The 17,660-nt window shown below is 41.6% G+C and overlaps 1 protein-coding gene across 8 annotated transcripts in view; it reads left to right on the top strand.

Annotated features, from left to right (window-relative positions):
• PALM2AKAP2 (PALM2 and AKAP2 fusion) overlaps positions 1-17,660 on the top strand; it is a 285,217-nt gene that overhangs the window by 126,202 nt on the left and 141,355 nt on the right. For 6 of the 8 annotated variants that reach the window (XM_051642422.1, XM_051642426.1, XM_051642425.1 and 3 more), the window contains 3 exons: positions 3,179-3,293; positions 3,896-3,917; positions 13,095-13,196. In XM_051642422.1, the coding sequence (XP_051498382.1) occupies positions 3,179-3,293; positions 3,896-3,917; positions 13,095-13,196 (239 nt within the window). The remainder of the gene's footprint in view (positions 1-3,178; positions 3,294-3,895; positions 3,918-13,094; positions 13,197-17,660) is intronic. The other 2 variants (XM_051642428.1, XM_051642427.1) reach the window with 1 other exon arrangement.

Genomic DNA, 17,660 nt, shown 5'->3' with positions numbered 1-17,660 from the left:
ACAGGCAGTTCTCCTTTTCACTCAGCAATTCTAATGATACGTAGCTCACTAGAAGAAGAAGGGTTACAAAGCAACCTTTGGTTTGAATTATGATTTTAAGTTTTGCATTGCTGAGCTCTATGTAAAAAGCAGCCCAAAGGAAGTGATGAAGGCTGTAGGTCCACTGAGATCTGTGATGCCTAGGTGATTTGTTGATTAATATATACAACACTTCACATGGAACCTGTGTCTTGAGTATTGCTGTTACCTCAGCAGCTTTTAAGTGTAGAGAGAACACACCAGAGTGACATAAAATCAAGCAAGAAGGTCTAAAGTAGCCTCCTATGGTTATTACTGCTAGGTATAGGACCCCTGTTATATGTAACAGGTACCTTCTGGCTGAATAATCTGTATTTCTCCTGCCATGATTAGGAATTCAGACCCTTTCCACACAAAGCCTGGCAGACTCATTCTACCTGCACTGATTCAAGTGGAAAAAGGGCATTTTGCACCTATGGAGTGAGTTTGTATATGCATTCTTACTCAGTGTCACATAGGAAAACTGTGTCCTTACCAACCTCACTCAAGCTTCTAAATCCTGGCAGCTCTGTCTCCATCCCTTTCCTTTTTAGTAAGTTTTTGTTAATACCATTTATGAAAGGAACAAGGAAAGGATTCAGGGAAAAACAAAACAAAACAAAAACAAACCAACCAACCAAACAACAACAACCAACCACACAAGTATGTTGTCAAAACAGGGTAACCTCATGTTGCTTTTCTCAAACTCACTTTATCAGTGAGAGCAGACTGCCACGAATGCTAGGTGTGCAACTGCACATGTGCACGCACTAGAAGCAAATGTTCTCTGCAACACCAAACAGTTAATGACAAAGCTTCTACAGTTTTGAGCTGGTGCGCAAAAGTGGTGTATTTATGATCACACATATTGTAAGGAGTCTGCTTGCTTATAACCTTACTGACATCAAATGATGCCTTAACACCAGGTATGCTTACAGTGTTTTCATTTTCATTAATTATTAAAGTCCGGTTCATTTGCAAGAAAAAGGACTTATTTCTTCCCCTGTATTTTGTTGTTGCTGATTTCTATGCACTCCCATTTTCCAGTCTCATCCTGGGTCATGTAACCAGAAAAACGTACCAGGCTACAGAGTATCCTGAAACTGCTGAGTGATTCACCTGGGAAGAAAAGAAACATACCAGTAAACCCCTACTCACCCAGCCCCACCATATAATTTCACCAGACAGCATGGCAGAATATTTCAAATGTCTTTATTGGCAAGGTAAAATTTATGTGGATAAACTAATCGTTCCAAGGGATAGGGAAGGAAAAGAAGCCACCTTCCTGTTGACTTCTGAATTCATTAAGTAGGAGCATGGCAGTGGCTGACCTCACTGAAATTATTTTTTCACTTCACTAGGTATTTTAAAACATTTCCTGGAAAGAAGGGTGAAGATGAAACAGTATTTTTTTTAAAGCTTTCTCCCTGAATCACAACATAAGGGGGGGAAATTAATCCTATTTCAAATCATTCCATTTCAGCAAAATGAAATATTTTGCATTTTTAAAAAATTTATATTAATTTGAAGAAAACATTAAGTGGCTTGGAGCAGTACTTTCCAACGTTTTAAAATCATTGCAATTAAGTCATTTCAACTTGGAGATGAGGAGTTTGCCTTTAAGAGAGAAAAATGGCAGTTTGACAAACCACTGTGAATTTGAGACAATTAAGTATTCACCTACTTCAGGAGAGCAAAATCTGCCTTTTTCCATCTGCAGTAACTTCAGGCTCTGACATTTTTGCCTCACTCTAATGAAAAGCATTCTCAGCAAGTGCCACACATCTTTCATCCTTGCACAATTTGAAAGTGGAGAAAAATTTCCCAGGTGGGTGCCTTAAGTTAGGCCCTGAGATCTATATTTAGACACATGAATTTCACAAACCACTCAAGCTGTCAAGACCTTGAAAAGAGCAATCCAGCCCTCCCTCCTCCCCACCTGCTCACTGTCACCTTCTCCTTGCTCTCTGTCTTGTGATCAAACAAGCATTATTGAAGTTCTGTGCTGAGGAGGGCTGGAAAAGAGCAAAAATGTGTCCCTTTAGCTTGGATCAGTGCCATGACCCTTCACTTCACTGGAGAAGTGTGACAGCAAGGCAGGAGCAAGCAGCTGTGGGAAGCAAAGGTACTGGGCAGTGCTGGTCTGTTGCATTCAAAGAAATATGGTCCAACAAGCTGTGAGCAGCTACAGCTCTTTATATAGGCGAAGAGAGTTTTAGGTAGCTATCCCTGCTCTTAAGTATTCATCCTAGCTCATATTACAGATTTTTTAATTTCTTTCTTTTTTATTATTATTTTTTTCAAAAGTGAGAAACTAAAAATCGTGGTATACATGAAAATAGAGAGAGGTAATGTTTCTGTGCCTGCATAAATCTTGTCGATAAAAGGAGGTTTGTGTTAAAGTAATGGAGAATCTAATCCTAAGTGTCCCCGAAGTCACAATCAACTCAGCTTAAGGAAGGTGTGCCATTATGTCATGACAAGACAAGTGGGAACCCTCAGTGCTTACGGTCTAGTAAAATAAGTTGTTTTTTTTCCTGAGCAGCCTGTGTATTTCATTACCTGAATCTTCTGGGGCTCCCAGTTTCATGCGGTATCCATAGAAAGAATGGATGGATATCCCAAAGTGTTATTGTTGGAACTGGGGAAAGTACTGGTTCAAGAGAAATGCCTAACAAATGGTGGATTGTTAGCTTCCAACAGCTATTTCCAGTTTTGTGGTCTGGAATATGGAAGCATAGGAAGACACCTATTCCTCTAATTATTACTGCATAATTGTGGTTATGTCCCATACTGTGATTTCTAAAACGAAGGTGTTTATCTGAGAGATGTAACAGGGATTGGGATGAAGAGATACTGTGATAAATTTTTAGTTAATTTGTACCTGCTTTTGCAGAAGTGGGTAATAAAAGAATTGTTGTTTTTCTTTGAAATAGATCTGTTTTACAAATAGTTCACGTGTCCATCATGTGTTAGGAAAGCAGTTGTGAATAATAAGAGTGGAAGTTGCTACTGATGACATTTGAAATGCTAATTAATACCTAGGAAACTATGGCTCACTGAAATATTTTTTACATGGGTTTTTTTTGTGTGTATGTGCATGTCTGTATGTCTTCCACAGGCTGGAACAAGAAATACAGAAATTAGAAAGTGAGGAATCCCAAATATCTGCCAAAGAACAAATCATTTTGGAGAAACTAAAGGAGACTGAGAAATCCTTCGACAACTTGCAAAAGGTATTAAAAAAATAGAGTTATTCACAGATTGAAACCAAGGTAGACTCCTAGCACTGTTTGAAAGTAGTAGTTATAATTCATACATTTGTGGGAAGACTGAGGGCAGTTTCAGAGCACATAGCTCAAACCAGGACAAACAAGAGTAGAAAAGATATAGAGGTGTCAGATCTATTTTGTCTGGGTTATTTGGATTTCCCCTTCCCACTCCAGCTTTTCTTCAAGAGGGATTTGAGAGTCTATCTCCCTAGCTTATCTGCAGGGAAACAATGTGAGCCTTTGGCCCCATTGAAAGATGTCAGCAGGATCTTGAAGGGCATTCAACCTTTCCTGCTCCCAGTGGCAACCAGAGATGGTGGGATTTGCCACAAAAGCCACTTCTGAACATTACACCCTGCAACAAACAGCAGCTTTCTCCTTTTAGTTACACCTTATCCCTCTCCCTCAGCCTCTAATGGCACCTAAAACTGAAGAGTCACCATCTCCAGTACAAAGAAATTACAAAGAACCATAAAAGCAAGCCTAGCATAAAAATCAAGATTTCAAGCAAATTATATCCAAAATATAAAAGGTTTAACCAAATATATTATTTTTTCCCTTCACAGAGTTTCTCACACCAGGATGGTGGTAAGTGCCTTTTAATTATTACATACCTTTGGGTTTAACGAGGTTACTATGGCTTTGATGCAAAAGTTTACAAAGGGGGAGTTCTTCTCATCATTGTATGTTTCTGATTTCTTGTTAGAACCATTAACTTCTTCTTTGGCATTGCTACAGTGCAAGCAAAAACATCACTGTTGTAGTGAAACAGTATTCCTTTGGCAGAGCTCCACCTCTTACATGCACATAAGGGGAAAGAACAGTATGGATGTGTTAAAACAGACTGCAGACTCCCTTTCACCTCTCTGCGGTCAGTCTTCTCCACTGTATGCACTCAGGCTCTGTTTGTAAACAGATTAATATGAGGAATATTCCTAATAAACGGGAACAACTATTAAAATTAGATTACTTCACTGATGAGCTATATTCTCTGTATGATTATGCTTACAGAAAGAAAAACTCAATTGGGTGGATGAGGATGTGGTAATTCCAAGTTTATGAACTTGCTGTCACACTATGTGTGATCAGTCTAAACACTGAGTTATAAATGTAGGTGTCTGAGTGACTAAATAATATGGTTGATTCCCAGGAAGCTAGAAAGACCCTTTTAGAGCCTCTGCAGGACCCTTAGGATCCAGTAAGGATATCGTGCTGATCCACCTGCAGATAAATCTGTGCTCCAAACACTTGTTCTCAATACATGTCTTTGAACTGGCAACCTACTGAGGTCAAGACTAGTTCCTCCAGCTGCTGACAAAGCCATGCTCAACTGAACCGTGCATATAGATGAGGAATATGTAGGGTGATCCACTGGGACAATGGAACGTTAACATGTAGTATATGAGCTGACTTGGAGGTGTCTTTTTGAGGTGATTAATATACTCAGTAAGAAGGTATTCTTTTTTGACTTGAAGATCTAGTTCAGAAATTTTCACCTGTTAGCAATATGATTCAAGTTTTAAGTAAAGTCCCCCTGTTGAAAAATAATAATAATAATAAAGAAGTCCTAAATAGGATGCTCCACGATAAGACCTTACTCTTCCTTCCTTCTGAAGGATTTGAAATTGTCTATCACAAAGTAAATAAAGACCCAGAATGGCAGATATTTTGTACCTATGCAGTTTCACCACAAATGTCGGTAAGTTTCCAGAAGAGGAATAGTGCCTACAGGAATTAGCACCCTGTGGGAAACTGTTCTTTTCTTCCCCACATCAGTCTAAACAAAATGCCTTTTCAGCCAGCGAAGGCCTCTCCTGATTATTCCCAGCTAATGGACTAAAACAGACTTGCTTCTCAAGGACAACTGAAACCAAAACAACAGATGTGGTACGGGACAGAAAGAATGGGTGACAAGTTTTACAGTGTGCAGGAGCTTTTACAGCTCCTGCAAGATGCAGTGTTCCTCGTCATGCATGTTGTGATAAAACTGGAACCAAGGGAAGCCCCAGCTAGCAAATATGAAGCAGCAGTTTTCCCCTCAGACATATTTTCTTGTAGCAATGTAGTATTTCACTGGGTTCAAGAGGAGCCTCACTGCTCTCCAGATTTTGCCTGCTTTCAGTGGATCCCTCTCTCACTGACCAAGCCAGAAGCAAGGACAGTTCATTATTTCTTAAGGGTGACAGAAAACTGCAGAATTATGCCAAAGAGAATAGAGTGCCTCCAGAATAAATGTGCAAGCAGAAGGACTAAGGGTATAGCTAAGTTAATTGATCCTTTTTCTCATGCAGACCACTTGCTTTATATATCTTGTCTCTTCCTCTCAGCAGCTGGTGCCTGTGGGCTGAGGTGGGCCTGGGTTATCCTCTAAGCGGTACCTTACTCTGTTCATGTAGAGATGGCCAAGGCTGCAAGCTGTCCTGTTAGCCCTCCCAGTGTGGGCACAATGTGACCCCACATCTTCACACAATGAAAGCTGAGCAGGTCCTACTGTTTTCTGCTCTCTGGCAACAGTCCGTGAGGGTAGCTGGTCAGAGTAGGAAGAAAACATGTACATAGCTAGCTGCAAGCACGTTGGTACCAAAGATACTTCCTTCCTTCAAAAACATGTAGGACTTGCTTTGTTACAGCAGATCAGCCATCTGTCTGGCAACCATCTGTAACACATGATGCAGAGGAAAATGGTAAAAGCCATTGGACAATACAGAAAGGCTGTGTAAAACAGACATAAACCAATACCAACCGGTTGGGGCAATTTCTTCAATTACTGCCACATCCTGGAAGTCTTCCAGTCCATAAATCTTACATTTATTTGCCCTGTGTTGATCCGTCCCTCCTTTTATTCTAAACGTGATGATGGTACAGAAGACAGAGCTTTTAAGTGTGTGAAAAGTACAACTGCAGGAAGCTCAGAGCCCCAAGGGGTCTATGCAAAGGCTTGAAGGGGAGGGAAGAAGTGGTGAGCACCAGTGGCTGAGCAAGTGACTTCTGTGTCCTTCCCACCCTTCCCAGAAAACAACTGTTTGGCAATGAGCATTTCTGAGCTTGAAGTCATCCAGGCACAATAAAATAATTTTTCACATTATCCAGGGTGTGAACACACTTTGCCTTCCAATGGATCACCACAAGAGAGCAAGCAGAGCAAAAATGCTGAGGCTTTGTGGAGTCTTGCTTCTGCCAGCTCCGTGTTGGCTGGTGACTGACAAGCTCTCCATTAAACAAGGACTGAGATGATGCTAGGAATGATACAATTTGTTACTGCTCAAGTCTGCAGTCAAAACCAGGCATGCAGTAATGCTATGCTGCATGCACATCATGAACAACATAAAGGAGAGAGCTCTTTGTGTGTGCACATATTTACGGCTCCATGCATATATAAAATAAAAGCCACATTATGATCTGATGTAATTCCTTCAATTGCTGAATTTACTTCAGGGGTAAATGTGTCCTCTGCAATCTTTGGCTATCTGTATGCAAACTAAGTGCTGCTACTGATGAGCCAGCAAGGTGCTCAGAGCTCAGAAAGGCAACCGTGTCCTGGGCTGCATCAAAGAAGCATGACCAGTGGGTTAAGGGAGGTGATTTTTCCCCTCTACTCTGCTGTGGTGAGACCCTGCCTGGAGTACTGTGTCCAGTTCTGGGGTCCTTTGCACAGGAAAGACGTGGACTTGTTGGAGCAGGTCCAGATGAGGGCCAAGAAGATGATCAGAGAATGGTGCACTTTTCCTGTGACAAAAGGCTGAGAGAGTTGGGGTTGTTCAGCATGGAGAAGAGAAGGCTCCAGGGAGACCTTACTGCAGTGTTTCCCTAAGAAAGGCTTATAAGAGAGATGAGGACAAACTTTTTAGTAGGGACTGTTTCAACAGGACAAGGGGTAATGGTTTTAATCTAAAAGAGGGCAGATACAGATTAGATATAAGACAGTTTTTACAATGAGGGTGGTGAAACACTGGGACTCTTAGAGAGGTGGTAGATGTCCCGTCCTGAAAACATTCAAGGTCAAGTGGGAATGGGGTATGAGCAACCTGATCTACTTGAAAATGTCCCTACTGATTGCAGGAGGGTTTTACTAGATGACTTTAGAGGTCCCTTCCAACCCAAGCTGTTCTGTGAGTCTAAAACTCTGTACTTCAGCCAACACATAGAAGCCACAAGTACATTAGCTCTACAGTTTGCACAAACCTCTGTTTGAGTTTGTTATGTATTAGCATATATTTAGCAAATATGCAGCTCTGGAAACCTGGCCTGCATTGTTTAGTTCCCAGCAAACTGCTTGGAGACTGTCCTGGTTTTCTCTCCTCTAATCTTAATAAGCTGTGCAGCCTAAGAGCAAAACAGATGAGCATGTCCTTAGAGGAGTCAAGTACAGATCTCTGAGAGTGCTTTTCATGTGTCCTATAAAAATTCACCAGGAATTGTTTTTAATTGTAGGGTTTAAAGTAACTTTTACAATTGATCTGTATCTATTACTGCCACAGCTACAGCACCTCTGGCTACCTAAGTAAAAACCACTGATCACCATCCTTTCAGTGCAGACTATTATAGAATCATAGAATCATAGAATCTTACCTACGTGTCTCACAGACCTCCTGTCCAATCTGTATCTTCTAAGTTTGTCCAGGAGAAGGCTGTGGGAAACAGTGTCAAATACTGGCAAACAACACCCACTTCTCTCCATGTGTCAACAGAAGGTTGTAGAAGGTGATCAGGTTAGTCTGTCATGATTTGCCCATGGTAAATCCATGCTGGCTTTTCCCAATCACCTGCTTAATTTGGTTTGTAATAGATTCTAGGAGGACTCATTCCATCATTTTCCCAGGGAATGAAATAAGACTAATGGGCCTCTGGCTTCCTGGGTCCTCTTTTGGTCCCTTCTTATAGAAGGGTGTGACGTTTTCTCTTTTCCAGACAGCGGGGCATCTTCCTGATCTCCATGACTTTCAAGTATTATAGAGAGCTCCCTTGAAACAGTATCAGCCACTTATTTTAACACCCTGGGGTGGAGTCCAACCAGACTTGTGGATTTAAATGACTTGAGTCATTGCATCCCTTCCTCTACTACTGGCTGGTCAACACATGCGTTGTTGTGGCTACTTAATCTCATGACTTGGGGTCCAGCTATGCCAGTAAAGACAGAGGGAAAGAAAGTATTGAGAATCTCTGCCTGGCCAGCATTGTTAGTGACTAGTTTTCCTACTCTGTTTAGTAATTGCCTGTGTCTTCCCTGTGCTTCTGCTTACTGCTTACAAATCCGAAAAACCCTTTCTTATTGTACTTGACATCTTTGGCCAATTTCAGTTCTAGTTTAGGCTTAGCCTTCTTGTCTGCATCTATACATGCCCTAGCAAGGTCCTTGTAGTACTCAATGGCTATTTGGCTGCCTTTCCATAGCTGATATGCTGCTTTTTTGCTTTTAATTGCGCCTAAAAGTTCTTTGTTAAGCCAGGGTGGTCTTTAGTTCAACCTTCTTCCTTTTCCTTTGCCGAGGATGTACTGTTCTTGTGTTTTCAGCAGACACTTCTTGAGTATCTCCCAGCACTCACAAGCTCCTTGTACTCCCTTGGATGTCTCCAATAGAATCCCTTGCAGCTGAGCTGTGAGCATATTGAAGTTGGGCCTTCTAAAATTCAGAGTCTTTATCCTAAATACTGGTCTTCAGTACACTCAGTGGGATCTTAAAATCCACAATGCTGTGGTCACTATATCCAAGGCTACTATTGGTAGCTGTGTGTCAAGTAAGCCTTCTCAGTTTGTGACCAGTAAATCTAGCAACGTGCTGCTCCTAACTGCCATGTCCAGTGTCTGTAGCTGCAAGCAGTCCTCAGTGTGTTCCAGGAACCTGATGGATGCCTTGTGCATCTATTTATTCATTTATTTCCAACAAATGTCTGGGTAATTGAAGCCATCCCTGTGTACCACTTTCTGTTGGCCTGAGACTTCCTCAAGGAGCCTAAGTAAGGTTTTGTGATCATGATTGGGAGGTCAGTAACAGATACCTACTATAAGATCCTCTTTGGTGATGATCCATCTAGTCTTGATCCAAAGGCATTTATTCAATAGAACTGGCATGGCCTGCAGACCTCGCCTCTGTACACTCCAGTGTCTGTTTTACACAAAGTGCAACTCCACCTCCTCTTCTTCCCTTGCTATCTTTCTGAAAAACTTTGTAGCCATCCATTATGGTCTTTATGTCATACAAGTTTCACCACGAAGTTTATATGATTCCTATGACATCTCTCAGACAGGGAACTAGGCTCTCATTCCTTCTTTTTGTTGACTAGACATCAGTATACATGCACTTGAGGTGGCTGAACTTCAGGTTCTTGCCTTTGGAAAGGGTTAAGGAGCATCCCATTCTGCTCTGGTAGGTACACTCACCCACTCCTTGCTTATGCAAGGTGTCACCTGTGGACTATATCCCTGAAGTTTGTTAGTTTAAATCATGATTCACTAAGTTAGAGCCAGGATATTCAGCTTTCAGCAAAGTAACCTGCTTAAGCCTCTGTATTACAAATGTGGTGGGAAGACCATAATCTCTGTTCCCTCTGATCTGGAGGCTCCTTGTGGAGCCCCAGAGTGTCTTGCAGGTGGAACAGCCCTTGGAGCCAGTATTTGTGGAAGACCTCAGGCACTAATTTTAGTGGTAGTCAGACTTTTTCAAGATAATCCAGCCTTTGGAAAGAGAGCTCATCAGACATTTGGCCACAAGCCTCTGCATGGGAGCTATTCTGAGCAGCTCTGAAGGTTTAGTTTTGTGTAAGCACCCTGGAAGGATTATCTGGCCCCATATGTTCTCCCAAGTACTTGTCTGTGTGATGATACGGAAGAGTGCCATAGTCCTAAAATGCAGTTTGTTCTAAGTGATACATAAAGTCACAGGACATCTTTTATGGCATCCTTAGATATCAATAACTCATCAAAGGCTGAAATTAAGATATTGAATGCAGTCAGTTCAAATGCTTTAATCTATGTCTTCTCATGTGAACAAACAAATTTGCATCTCATCCGCTCCTTGTAAATTGATCTCTTATGTCTTTTTTAAAGGTGCTAAATAAAACAGACCTTGGTGCCAGTGAGATAAAGGGAATAATCATGTTTCTTTGATTTGGGGGAGCACAAGACAGGAACTGGCAGACTCAACCAAGCCCCATCTTCTAGTCAATGCCCCATTTCTGTTACACAAGTACCACCACTCTCTTCAAAAGAAAGTACACAAGAATCCCACCCCACCACCCCACCCTGCTATTCCCTTCTCAGGACAGTGATGAGAGATTGCCAAGACCCCTGAAGATTATATATATATATATATATATATAATTTTTTTTTTTTTTTTTTTTTCCTGAATAATATCCAGAGAAATTTTTTAACTGAGTCAACAACAGCTAATGCTTACCAAGGTACTGTGTCTTGAAAGAGATCTCAACACCGCCCCCCCCCCCCCAGTTGACTGAAGCCCACAGACATGTACAGCATCAAAGTGAGAGTTTTACCATCATGCAGTACAACTGTTCTTGCTCAGTGCTAGATGTCTGCAATGTTAGCTGCCAGGACAGTCAGCTCAGTTCCCTGTACAGGCACTGGGGAAAAACAAATGCTTATAATGGATTTTGTCTCCTGCAGTGCCCTGGGATGAGAACTGTACCTTAACCATGCCTGTTTATTCTGCAAAAGAAGTAAGGATGATTAGTTAAGCAGCACAAGCCTGCATAGCTTACAACTATGTGTGGATAGAGAGGTCTGTCACTCAAGTCACAGGATGAGTGTGTACTGAAACTAGTGTCCCAGCAGTACACTCTACAGGGTGAATAATTACTGCATTTCTGCCATTTTCAGAACACAAAGTGCATTCTTATTCTGGCCCAGAAACACAGTCCCCACTTCTTTCTTCTGAGAAGTTACTTCCGTTTTCAATAATGGCCTGCTCATTTGCTAGTGATATTTCCCAGAATAACAACACCAAGCATTGTCCCCATTTCTCATCAGAGGCAAGAAACTCTGCAAAAGAAAGCAGCTGTTGCTGGCCGTTGCTCAGTCAACTGTGTTCTAAACAATTATTTTTCCTAGGCTTTGCTGCAGAAAATAAAAAAACTTTGAGGAAACAGTATGCACTGAAAATATAAAAGCTCATTTGCTGGGACAGCCACTTGTCCACTGAACTACGAAATAAAATAATATTTCCCTGGCCAATATTTTTTTTTCAAATTCATCTCTTACAAGCAGAACTTATATATTAACTTCCTGCTGGAATGAATTTGCACTGTGCCCCAGTGCCATCCTCCTCTGACACAGGAGGGAGGAAAGGAGGCCTCTTTACCACAGACATTTACATTGCTTTATGGAAGGTAGAATGTCTTCCTAGGGACTGAGATTACTGTCTTCCTGCACCCAGCAGCACTGGTGGCCACTGCAGGGTGTTAAGTCAGTAAAAACTTTTCACTAATACCAGGCCAAATTTCCCAGCCAAAGAAGTAGACTTCAGGATCAGAGGACAGACATCATGTCATTGATGAGGATGCCATCACATGTAGGTGTTTTTTTCTGTCATGGGTGTTAGCTCATAGGGAATGTGATGGAAGAGTCTCCACCCAATGCAGTCAAGCAACCTACAACAGGACACTTCATTTTCTTTGTCCTTTCACCACTTCACTTCTATGATCTACACTGGTCTTCCTGTCTCACCTGCTTATAACAACAAGAGGCACCAAGGAAGGCAGATTGTGCCTTCTACCTGGACATATAAACCAGGCCATACCATGGGCTTGACAACTTCAGTTATAACCAGCAGAGTACCCTTGGAGGAAAAGAATGCTCTGTTTTACACAGAAAGAACCTTAACTTTGAACAGAAATTTAACCATTTCCATAAAAAAGAAATGAAAGGATTTCTAGTTGATAGGAAAGAATGTGAAGGTTTAAGGGGTTTTTGTTTGTTTGTGGGGTTTTTTTGTTTGGACTTGACACCTGAACTCTAAGTCAGCTGTTTGTACATCTCTCCTCTGAGCTCTGCATTTAGCTCAGCCACTGAATCCTAACAGAATGATATCTGGTTATATTTAACTGGCCACAAAACTTCTCCTGGTAAATATTTGTAAATTTCTTTAATGTCTCTTCAAAAGAATATATTTTGCTTATGCTAAGCAGCCATAAGCTCAAATGTAAAATAGGCCAGTCTTTTACAATAGCTTTCTATTAGCTCAGAGTTTGTTAAAGTATGGTGGCACTGCAGAACTGGCAGGCACTTGCTTAATACCTACTGAAGGTCACAACAAGCAACTTACCAGTATCTATACCTGATGTCATCATTAGCTAAATTTCAGCTTTATGAACAAAAAAAACAAATGCCCATTCAACCAGTGCGAAAGAGCTGACCTTTCACCCCAGTCAGTCAACACTAGCGTTTTTAGGCTTTTATATCTCTGTTTGAAATGTCATGTATTCTGGGTATCACGTTAGGTTTGTTTCTTACCTTCCCTCTCTCCCCCCTGTTTTAAAGGTCACAAACTTGATAAATCCAGAACCTCCTGACAAATAATTTCATGTGTTCAACTGACATAAGGTTTGAGTCATCTGGACCCATTCCCTCCTGCCTCAGCTAGTCTATTGAACACCAATCACACGACAGTGACTTTGCACTTTGCTTTGATCCAATTATCTAGTACAAAGCTCCAGTGACTATTGTCGGGGCTGACAACACTCTGCTGTCTAAGCAATGAAGCCACTGGGGCTTGTACCACGAATCTAACTGTTTCCTGTTCTCTGACACCAGATGCAGTAAATTACATTTACTCCCAGATCCCTGAACTCCCAACCCTCTATTCACGAACAGCAGAGCCAGTTCCTGGGCGGGACGGAGCAAGCAGAGTAGCTGGTAAGTCTCAAGGAACAAAGTATTGTAATACCAGTCCAGTAGTCATGAACTTTTTTTGTTGTATTACCTTAATGAGTCTGGTGTCCCGATATCATTTAAATGCCAGGAAGTGCCGCTTGTTTTGTATTTCATAAATAAGTCAAGGATTTTTGAGCAGCAACAAGTAGTCTCAAAACTATGTACTTGAACTACATGCAAGTAGCATAGGAATGAGTCCAATTTTTTTCACATGGAACAGTCAGTTCTTTCTGTCACTGCTGATACCAATACATGATATCTAGCCCAAGGTTTTGTCTCCTCCATTGTACCCATGCAATTTCCACTAAGATGTATGAGACAGTCACTCACAACACCCCATACCTGCTTTATGCTGTTTTATACTTACCTGTGTATCATTCTTTCTTCTTGGGGAAAAGGGTCAGAATTATGGCATGTTTTGTGCTTGCAGTAATACAGAGAATTCTCTAACACTTATTTTTCAAACTGAGCATGTGTCTTAAGTGTAACAATGGGTTTGTTAAAAGCTATATGTTTTTCTTATTTTCAAGATCCTTCTTTTCTAAACAATGCATTCCCTAGCTCATGACCAAATTGCTGGTGGCTTGGGGTGTACTAAGGAGTGGGAATGAAAGGTGGCTTACAGATTAATAAGCATAGCAAAACAATTTCTGAAGCTAAGACACTGTACACAGCTCTGGGATATGTAATTTTGTTCAGCCGTCTTGTTGCAAGCCATTCTGAAAGTTTCACTTTCACCCGTGCTTACCCTGATCTGTCTTAAAAGTAAGCTATTCCCTGTCTGTTTTGTACCATTTTGTCAACACCAAGAATACAATAATTTCTTTCATTCTTCAAATGACCTAGAAGCCTTGTTCATGTAGTCCTTGATAAGAGTATTGTGTGTGTGTGCAATAGCTTAAAGAAAAGGCACCAGCATATGTGCTCAAAGGTAGACTGTAAGTATCCATCTTAAAACAGGCTCAAAGTGTAATAAGATTGTTTCAAGAATGGCTTCTGAGTCCACAAAAGAAGCAGAAGCCAGATCCTTTTGTTTGCACATTGGGATCTTGTTATCGTGAAGCATCATGTAATTAAAACTTGTGCAGAAAACTTAAACTTGTGGGTACAGGTTGTCATCTTCAAATACTGCTCTCAGTTTCAATTCTATTGTCAGAGAGTTTTGTATTGTATTAGTAGAGCACATTTTGCAGTAAATAGGCTCTGGTTAAATAAATAGATTTTAGAAATCAACGTTAGTTCAATTTCAGCTACTTTGGCAACAAGCTGGGCTGCTGGGTTTTGCTGCCGAGAACGAACATCATGCACAGAGGCAGATAAGCCAGGTTCTGTTATTCTCTTCTCCCATACCAATGCATTTCACTAGTGAACAGCTTTCTAAGAAACTTGCATATGTTTATGCATTTACTTGCAAAAGTAGATTTAATGTCATCCCTGAGTCAGGTCATAAACTGCATGTTACATTGATATCTTAAAAAAACTGCTGCTGAAATCAGGGTAGAAGAAATTAAAATAAAATGTTGACAGTGGCAAATGCTCAAGCAAATTAGACAAACATAAAATACACAAGGACCACATCTGCTAACCCTCTAGATCAGACTCTGGCAGTAGGCAGTCTTAAAAGCATTGTGAGAACTTGTTGCCCAAAGTCTTCCTAATAAGTAGAACATTGTTACTTAACAGTACTCCATACCATATCATAGATAAAAAGATGTGTTTTGCAACTCTTCTTAAATATGGGCAGATCCTCATGATTTAATTATCAAATTTTTCCTACTTGCTTCTGGATTCAGTCCCATTACACAAACCTTCTTTTAATGAACGCTACAAGGATGCGCAATAACATGGCACTCAATTATTTAACAGGAAAATCTGTAGCCTTTACTGAAAAGTCATGCCCCAGATAATGTCTTTCTTTTTCAAAGAGGAGAAGCACAGGAGCTCTAGGGGAGCTGAGATTGCTGCTTCTCACCAAGAACGCAGAAGGCAGTCAGACAGTGGGCTGGTATTGCCTTCCCTGCAGGGCTGTGGTGGTCAGAACAAAGAAGGAACTTCTGCCCATCAGAGATAACTTCCTGGATATGCTGCTGCTCCCTCATACTTCAGCTTTGCTTCAGTTCAGCTGGCTTCACTCAAAAAACTGCCAGCCTGTCAGTTTTAGCATCTATAGGAGAGGCTAGACAGCCCCTACTTTTGTCTCTGTAATGTTTGCAGTTGTTAAACAGTACCTGCCTGAGCAGTCTTGGCAAGGCTGGTTGATGTTCAGAACCCACTCACCCAAGGCAGGTCTTTACCCTCATTTTCCCACCCACACCAGAGCATGGCCTAAAATTGAAAACTTTCAGCCATTGCTCACAAGTGGAAGGTGCAAGGTCTGAAAGCTATTGCTGGACCTCACCTTCTTTCAGCACCCTCTTCAAGGGCACACCAACACTGGGTCTCCAGGCTTGTTGTGCCACCTAAAGGTTCAACAGTCTTTGCTCTCATTCTTGTGATCTCACCAAAATTCAGTTCCAAAATTAAATTGTCCAGCCATTGCTCTTAAAAGGAACTGTGAGACCTGGAAGCTGTTGCTGGCCCTCACCTTCTCCTGCCAAAAGAAACAAAATGACTCTTCCTTTCCTCCCCCTGCCATGCCCACCCAAGAAACCCCACCTTGAAGGAAGCAAATTCCAGTGTTAGTGTTGGCACCTGTGACTTTTCCTTTCATTATTCTGTGTAAGTTGGCTTAAAGGCTTCAGGGCAGACATATGTGCATAAGACTTGAAAAACACTTGCCCACCAGCTCCTGGGCTGGGACAGTCCCAAGCAAGGGATCCATGCCAGCTGTTCTTTGATCTGCACCACGGTACAGCCTGCACAGCTCCTCAGAGCAACCTGCTCAAGGGCTTAACTGCCACTGACCCTGGCGTGACAGTGTTTTTCCTTATTTCCAGCCTAAATCTCCCATGTCAGTCCATGCTGGGTGCCTCTCAGCTTCCTACCCCACACTTGGGAGCAGAGCCCACCTCTCATCCTCACAACCTCCTCCTGGGTGCAGTGGCCAGGCCTGGAAACTCCACTGGGAGAAGGAGATTAGAAAAGTGATATCCCTACTGCATTGACATCCTGTGCTCAGGGTCATGACAGCTATGAACACAGCCAGTCCATAAACCTCTCAAAACAATGGTAAAACACAGTCCTTAGGGATATTCCCCTCACTTGGAATGGCCAAGATGAGCTCCCTGCCAGGGCTGGCTGTGGTCTGAGCAGGCACACACAGCACATGGATGGCTAGACCCCCATTTGGCTGCACTACTGCCTCACAGGGGCCAGCACACACCCACTCAGCAGTACATGAATTTTCTGTCTGGAGCTATAGCAGAGGTCATGATGCACATCATGATAAACTTCCTATTGCTGATGAAATACTTCACATTAAGGATACAGGAAAGAAAAAAAAAAAATCTACCATGTGTGAATAGTAAGACTGAGGGAATATATTGAAGCAAGAGTAATTTTTCATATTAATGATTTTTTAAATACAAGCTTACAAAACTACATTGGTTCTTGGGCCAAGAATATCCTGTAATCACTTGAACATAAGTCAGCAAAAAAGGCCAGTATGTCAGTTTGTGGTGTCCCCAGGTAAGACAAATTATTATTATAACATTGAGGTCCTTTGGTGGAAATGATCACTGTAAGTTTCATGAACACTTGTCACTGCCATGAACACTACACTGTGGTAATTTGTAAACAAGTGTCTTTGGGTGTCTGTCCAGAAGCCAAAATGTCTTCATCCACATACGAAGAATGCTTAGATGACCACTTGTGGAAAATCTGTGAGACCTTTGCACATTTTTCTTTGAAAAGCTGTCCAGTGAGATGCCATCATACCTCAGAATGGGTGTTGGAGTGCTGTAGACTGCCTGTCTGTTCCTACTGTGTGGTTTCTACAGTTTTCATCTTGTTACTGCGTCCTTCTTAACTCCTAGGAAACCTTCCTTTCTATTCTAAAGCAGCATCCCTCACACGTTTTTACCTGTTGTTTCACGAAGCTTTGAAAGTCAGTTTATTACTGCTTTTTTCTTCAACTTTGGGAATGGTGCTTAGAGCTGCATTCAAATAAACCAGGAAGCACTTGTTGGCCATTTTGTACGTTCTCTTAACCTGCAAGCAGAGGTCACTGTTGATGCCTTGGTGTGGAAGCTGAGATGCCCACCCTACCACACATCTGTGGGAGAAAGTACCCCATTCCTGTGTGATTTTGTTTTCCCACCAGTAGAACAGGGCTAAAAAATGTTTCTTCACCTCTCTAAAAGGTTTTGAAAGCAATGAATGGAAGAGTAAATAGTAAAATAGTTGGGGTGTTATTGCAGCAAACAAAACTTGTTACCAGCTAACAGCAGTTTGATGGCAGAGAAGGAAAAGAGAGTAGAGATGTTCCTGGAGATGAATTTCTCTCTT

Source organism: Apus apus, chromosome Z (assembly GCF_020740795.1).
Source record: "Apus apus isolate bApuApu2 chromosome Z, bApuApu2.pri.cur, whole genome shotgun sequence".
NCBI lineage: Eukaryota > Metazoa > Chordata > Aves > Apodiformes > Apodidae > Apus > Apus apus.
This window is presented reverse-complemented; position numbering and strand designations above follow the sequence as displayed.